The sequence below is a fragment of the Lolium rigidum genome, chromosome 7, assembly GCF_022539505.1.
Source record: "Lolium rigidum isolate FL_2022 chromosome 7, APGP_CSIRO_Lrig_0.1, whole genome shotgun sequence".
Taxonomy (NCBI): domain Eukaryota; kingdom Viridiplantae; phylum Streptophyta; class Magnoliopsida; order Poales; family Poaceae; genus Lolium; species Lolium rigidum.
In genome coordinates this window covers 276,440,197-276,447,179 of record NC_061514.1, presented here as the reverse complement: position 1 = coordinate 276,447,179, position 6,983 = coordinate 276,440,197, and the positions used below count along the sequence as shown (strand labels likewise).

Below are 6,983 nucleotides of genomic sequence, written 5' to 3'. Positions count from 1 at the left end.
TAAAATTCAGAAGGAGTATGCAAAAAAAAAATCAGAAGGAACAGAACATAACAACGCCCACGAACCAACGTTTTTTTTTTGGATGTGCTGTCATGTTCATCTTGTAATACTGGTCACTTCCAGTCGGACAGTTGTTGCAGCAGGAGGACTATCCAAATCAAATATAATCCATTAGCAAAAAAAAAAAACACCTAGTCAGTTCTCTCCGAAGTTTCAGGTGGAAGATACTAGCATTAACATAACAGAACCATGCTATATTTCAGGCATTTTTCCTCCCAAAATTTATCCTGGGTTGCTCAAAAAATGATGTAGAAAACTACAGCATACCCACCTGAATTTATACCACAAATTACAGCTTACATCGGGCATCAACTTGCAAGACAAATAAAGTTAAACTTATTACAGCAATGTACAGCTTGTCGATCCATATCTCATGACCTGTCCTCTTATGTTTGTGCCGGCGTATTTCTCGACAAAAATGAGCCCATTCGAGGGAGAAACGACTTCTTGTTTCGCAACTTCCGGTTTGGAACAAGGTCCTCGTAGCTACTACCTGACATATGTAACCGTGAATCCTGCTCTTTCAGGTAAGGAGCCTTCTGTTCAACAAACGGGCTACTCAAAGGGTTAACCGCACCTTTAGCGGCCTCCTGAGCTTTCACTTTACGGCGTTGCTCGTGGTCGGATCTCCATTTCCTCAGTTGCTGCTCAGCGGCGAGTTTCCCCTCGTTTGCCCTCTCGGCTCTCTCCAGTGCAGTTTCAAGAGCTTCCTTCTTTTCACCTATCTCCTTTGATGCTTCAGTTAGCCTATCTAGGCTCTCTGTTTCGGACGCTTTCGCCGACTCTACCTGTGCCAGTGCTTCTCTCACCTTCTCATTTGCCAGCTCTTCAGCCTCATGCGCTTTCTTGCTAAGGGCATAATACTCACTTAGAGGAAGGGCCACTCCTCTGGGTGAACCCTCAATATCGCTGGCCTCTTTGCTTTCGTTCAACGCTTGAACTGTCGCGAGTGCTAGTCTCTCAGATGCTTTGGATGCTTCTATTTCTTTCAGAACAGCACATAACCTGGAGCTTGCCGTAGTTGCACCTGCTTTGGTTTGCTCAGTTTCTTCCTTCGCTTTCCTCAGTTGCTCTTCTGCTGAGTGAACTGCCACTTTGGCATCCTCGGCCTCCTGGGCTGCTTGCTGTAACATGTTAGGAAGATCCACCATTATCTCTTGGGCATTTTCTTCCTTGGACCTCACAAGTTCTATCTCTTTTTTCGTCCTATTGAGCTCAGCTTCTAGTGAAGAAACTGCAATTGATGCCATAGCTTCTCTCTGCTGCAATGAGTCAAGTGAAGCTTTCTCACGATCAAGTTCCAATCTGAGAGTTGTCGCGGCAACTCTTAACAATTTGGCCTCAGTTTTTGCATTTTCTATGGTTGCTTTCATTTCCTCGAGCTCTTTCCGTTTTGAAGCTAGAATTTCCTTCATTGAGCTGCTACTTTGCCTAGAATCTTCAAACTCAAGCTCATTGGCAACTCCTTCAGCTTCTTTACTAAGTATATTCTCCATATAGGATGAAAGCTCATGCTTCAGGCTATGCAACTTGTGCAAATTTGCATCAAGATTCTGCTTCAAATCGTTTTGGGACAGAAGCTTATTATTCAGTTGTTGCAGCTCTTCTTGTGCCTGGAGCAACTCTCTATCCCAAGCAAGACAATCTTGCTCTTTCGCCAATGCTGCACCGATCCTACGTTCTTCAGCATCATGATGTGCAGCATGGGCCAACTCGAGAGATCCTTTAGAGGCAATCAATTCTACAGTCAGTCCCTCTACTCGCTTCTCAATCTCTTTTCCGGCAGATAAAACTTCTTCAGTTCTTCTGATTGCTCCATCCCTTTCAATAACTAATGCAGCATACTGTTCATGCAAACTTCTTAGCTCCTCCTTTACTGATTTAAGTTCGACAACAGATTTTTCATGTCTCTCTTTTGCGACTTCCATTTGGGTCTTGGCTATTAAACTAGAATCATCAGCTACTCCATGCTCAATTTCTTGCGCCCTGAGTTGTGCAAGCTCGGAGTCCTGCTTCGCTTGAACTTCTTCCATCTGTGCTTTCTCCAGATCATGCTTCAGCTCTTCTATAATTCTCTTAGTACTCTCTAGTTCATCCAGTACCCGTGATTTAGCCATCTCTGCGGCTTCTAGTTCTTCTTTGCATTGTGGAATTTCTTTCTGAGCATTTTCAAGTTCAAGTTGTATGAACTTACGCCTCTGCAGAGAAAGGAAATTCCTTTAAGAGTACTCTATGTGATTAAAAATCAATTATGTCGCAGATAATTTAGAACGGCGACTATGAGCATATGATTCATATGTAGTGTTAAGACTATAAGAGTGACAAAAATACCTCCATCATCTGAACTTTGTGAGCTTTCCAATCGACGATTCCTCCAAACTTGGTGACAGCTTCTCTCACAGACTCAAAAGGCGCAGTGGTGTCAATAAGGCCTTTATATGGACTTATAGGTTCTGTTTCCGACTCTTCTGTGACTTTTGGTTTGACAGCAATTTTTTTCTGATAACTTATCTTGTTTTCAGCATTCTTTACTTCGACAGGATATACTGAAGAAGGCTGATCTGCATCATCCTTCATTGATTGTGTGATTGTCTCAGTTGTTCCTGAACTTGAAATCATTTCAGGACCTGCACCTGTAGGGGAATTTGATTCTAAGTTGTGCTCTGGTGAATCAGGAAGAGAACTTTCCAGGACCATTGAATATAATTCCGAACTATCGGCAGCAACTGGCAGGCCATTTGAGATATCCAATGTGGCTGCTTGGGCTGACTCTTTCATGTGCGCATTTGGATTTTCATGATGACCGTTGTTAATGACCTCCTTTGTAGCAGCCATAGTTGGTGAATCCGCAAAATTTTCTGGAGTTTCTCTTGGAAATGACTCTTTTGAGTTACTTTCTTCAGATGCATGAGTCGATTCCATTTCTTACGCCTTCACTATGCGGCGGCCAGTTTGCTCCTAAAAATTATTATGCAATGAACAAGTAACTATCAGATCACAAGACATGTCATCTGAAAAATTCCAGCAAGTAAGGAGAGTACACTGAATAACATGTAACAATCGTGGCACCTAGCATCGTCATTACATTCTTTTACAAGTAATATGGAAACAAACAATTATCAAGTTGTTAAACCTAAACATATTTTACATGTAAATTCTACTGATGTTCCAACCGAAGAGAAATAACAAAACTGAATTACAGAACAATACATGACTATGTTAAATTGTGAAGTAACTGGGTATGCTAGTCACTAAAAGAACTACAGTGATCCTGCCCTACATGCACTAATCATTGACACCTACTGACACCGAACCTACTTTCTGTCTGCAATAATTCAGCTACTTTTGCAGCCAACCTTATGTATGCATGAGCTAAACCATCTTGTCTAAATAAAGAACGAAAGTAAGCAACCAAATAAAGCATACGATTTTTTATACCTCCTAAAAATATACTGTCATAATGGACCAGGTAGAGCAAAATCCTTGTGCCAACACCATCATTATTTGCCAACAATTATGAGCTAAATCATTCCAATCATGTTCAATTCTAGTTGCTTCAAATCATGGTCAGTCCTATGCGCATCAATCAAACTTGAATGTTGACTTCCAGAAGAATTTTCTCATCTCCGTACAGGTTCATATTATCTTGGCATAACCTCGTTAATTAATAATTTAATCCCAACTAGTAGTACAATCTTACTCCTAAATAAGATTGAATACGTTTAATATTACAGGACTAACTGTACCTAGCAAGGTGAAATATTTAATTTCTACCACTACTGAACGGGTTAACTAAAAGAATAGCTTTTATGGCTCCGAGGTTCTAGCCCTCTTCTTCCATGCAAACACAAAAAGAAAAGAAATTATATTTACGCACAGCCCGTGATTCCTTTGCACTTACGAAACTGAATTTCCCTAATCAGTGGACTACTACAGACAGAGAGATTTCATCCTTAGGACCGAAATTAGATTTCTTCACGCAGTTGATTGTACCCAGGAGAACGAAACTGGCCAGAACAAACTAGAACAGAAAAGCACTGCCAAAAAAACATCGAGCCAAAAGCCTGAATCCACATCAGACGAAGAATCAAGAACTCGGCAGGCCGCCGCAGCTGTGCCTCATCAAAACAGAAAAAGGCTCGGAGCCGCGGCAAGATTAATGGCGGGTTGCAGCGGAAGGGGAGGAAGCTTACCCGATGGCGCGGAGGAATTCGTGCGGGCGAAGCGATCGGGGCCACCTTTTTGCGCCGATTCCGATCTCCGCTCTTGGTGCTCACGAGTTTTCTGTTCTTCCCTTTGCTGCGAGGAGAGGAGAGGAGAGACGGGTGTGGTGTACGTGTGCTTGGTTTGTCCGGCTCGTGAGAGTCCACTGGTCGGTCGGACACTTCACACCTGGGATTATTACTGCAAGGAGCGGATGGGACTTCTTTTTTGCAGAAATCACCTTTCGTTTTGTTCAAACTACGGGAAGGGCATTTTGTTGAAACAACACTTTATTTGGCTTGTTTTTAGGAGCTATCACTCGCTCTCATAATATAAGATATTATTATACCTAAAACTACGGTAGTATATTAATTAATAGGTTGTATGATATCCGATATTACATCACGGAGAGAGTATAAAAATTTGGTGCATCCCCCTTTGAAGTTGAAGTTTTTGGGTACATTCAAGTGGATGGAGAATCTCGAACTGGAGCAGTTCTTATTTCTCATCGGCGACAGCCGGAGGACGTCATGGCAGCTACCCTGGAAGAGAGATTTTTGGTATTCGGGTGACAAATTGTCTTGAGCTGATCCAATATTATGAGCTATATTGGTTTTGAGAATGGTGTGTTTGAGAGAACGAGTACGAGCATGGACAAGGGTATGTTGGTACATGGGTATACAAATGTGCACCCACTAATTTTTGGAGACGGGCTTGGAATACTTAGGTTTTTCTCTCATGCCTAGAACATTCTACATTGAACAATTAAGGAAATCTAAGTAAAATGTTATTTTGACGTTGCTCTGTACCATTGATTTGATGTTGGTTCCGCCACTGGGTAGGAGGAAACTGTAGAGGATTGGACAAAGTACTTAAACACCCTTCTAAGTTAATTTAGGGGGTATACCCAAGCACACCTCTTTTTTACAATGTATGTTGAAATAGCATAAGTTGTTCTTGTATCTATTCACCACTTAAAAGCGACCCTGGATATTGGGGTGGCTAATTGTCGGGTAAACGTGGATAGTTACTTTTTTATCGGACATCTTCCACGTTTCGTACTAGGTGTCACTCCCCTACAGCTTATTTCTAGAAAGTTTGTTCTCGCGGCCTTTAACCGGAAAAAACGGGTTTAAACTCCCAAAGATGGAAATTTTTGATTTATCAATAGGCAGTTGATGTGAGGCGGCGATAGGCAAAAACCCCTAGCATAGGGATGGATGGAGGAAGAAAGGGAGGGAGGGAGAGATAGATCAACATGAGATCCCTACAATAATATCGCACTTGTTGACATGTGTTGTCTATGTGATAGATTAAGGAGGCAGTGCACTTATCTAAATATTCTGCAAAGGTGAGGTGCCAAATGCAAAGCCTGATGGAGATTGTCACACGAGTACTTACCTGGCAAGATTAAGTACTAGCCAGCATGCCTCGAACTGGTGGCTTCGAATGAATCTAATCTTGTTAACTAGCCAGCATTATCTCCCTGGAGTACTTTGCAATAATTAATTTTCTGGTATGGCGTGGAAGATTGAAAGGAAGAGATTCCAGCAACGAGGCTTTCGGTGGCCGAACCGGCGACCTGCCATGACGCATCGCCCGTTCGTTCCCGCCATGACTCGGAAGCGGACGGCTCACACGCACGCGTAGGCTGGCGGGCCCGGTGAGCTTGACGTTGTGGAGGTGGAGTCGTTGGACTTTTGGAGGTGACACCTGCCGCCGCAAGCAACCACGTCTGACGTCTCTCGTAAATGTGGCCAAATCACATGGCAACAGTATAACAATATCACCGGTCAACTTGATTTCAGGTTTGATACTCAGGTATACTCCGTATTACCTACTCAGAAGTAGTATGTTTTAGTGTCTGTAGTGCAGTCACGTCCTCATCCTTGAAACTCCCGTGATTCCAATATTTTATTAAATGTTACGCGATCGTGTGCGTGCAACGGACGTGCGTGTGCGTGTCTACATTTTTCAATGTACTCCGTTGCATAAACTACGGAGTATGCCAGCAGCGGCGGAAATTAACGCGTGAACAATTTTTGGTACTAAGACTATCTTATCTTAGTCTCACCATGTGATCAAGATATAACAATAAAATGTGATCTACAGTGCATTATTTTTATTCTTATAGTATTTAGTAATGAGATATTTCTAAATATACATAGAGAGATTATTGTTAAGATATCACCTACTTCCTCCGTCTAAAAGAAACTGCTTAATTTTTATAGATATGGATGTATTTATAACTAAAATATATCTATATGCATCTGTATCTAGACAAAATTAAACAACTTTTAAAAAAATAAAGTACCTATTAGTTTTTTAGGAAGATACCGCATTTTCATTAATCATAGAATCTCAGCTGAGAAAATTGGTCTAGAATGGACAGAAACTAAGGAACGATGACACAGAACACCCAAACAAGATAAAAGGTAAAACAAAATTGTTGGAGCTTATGTGCACATTCATGTTGTCAATTCTCCGTCATCGCCTAGATGACTGCCGAAGGAAGATAAAGCGAGCATCCGTTGCACCTCAGACTATGGTTGCACCATCCCTAAAACATCTAGTGGCACGTTGGTCGGGTCTCTTCTCCGTGCTCCCCGACATGCAGATCCGGTTCCCTCGTTCGACCTTGTCGGAGAGGCGGGCCAGATCCTCCCACCACTAACCACAAACTTTGCACCTCGACAAGCACCTCATGAACATGGTCACCA

At 42.2% G+C, this 6,983-nt stretch overlaps 1 protein-coding gene across 1 annotated transcript; it reads right to left on the bottom strand.

Moving 5' to 3' along the window:
- Window positions 1–233: 233 nt before the first annotated feature.
- Window positions 234–4,419, bottom strand: LOC124670297 (protein WEAK CHLOROPLAST MOVEMENT UNDER BLUE LIGHT 1-like). The gene is made up of 3 exons (XM_047206801.1): window positions 4,254–4,419; window positions 2,392–3,018; window positions 234–2,258 (listed from the first exon to the last, which is right to left on the bottom strand). Exons 2-3 carry the CDS (start codon window positions 2,980–2,982, stop codon window positions 447–449), a joined length of 2,403 nt encoding a protein of 800 aa, XP_047062757.1. The 5' UTR covers window positions 2,983–3,018; window positions 4,254–4,419; the 3' UTR covers window positions 234–446.
- Between the last annotated feature and the right edge of the window lie 2,564 nt (window positions 4,420–6,983).

What these genes read in the sequence shown, in the direction of transcription:
- LOC124670297 (XM_047206801.1), bottom strand. Translation starts at nt 2,982, where the DNA reads ATGGAATCGACTCATGCATCTGAAGAAAGTAACTCAAAAGAGTCATTT. An exon ending in ACAAAGTTCAGATGATGGAG is followed by an intron (nt 2,259 to 2,391) that starts GTATTTTTGTCA and finishes CTTTCTCTGCAG; the next exon opens with AGGCGTAAGTTCATACAACT.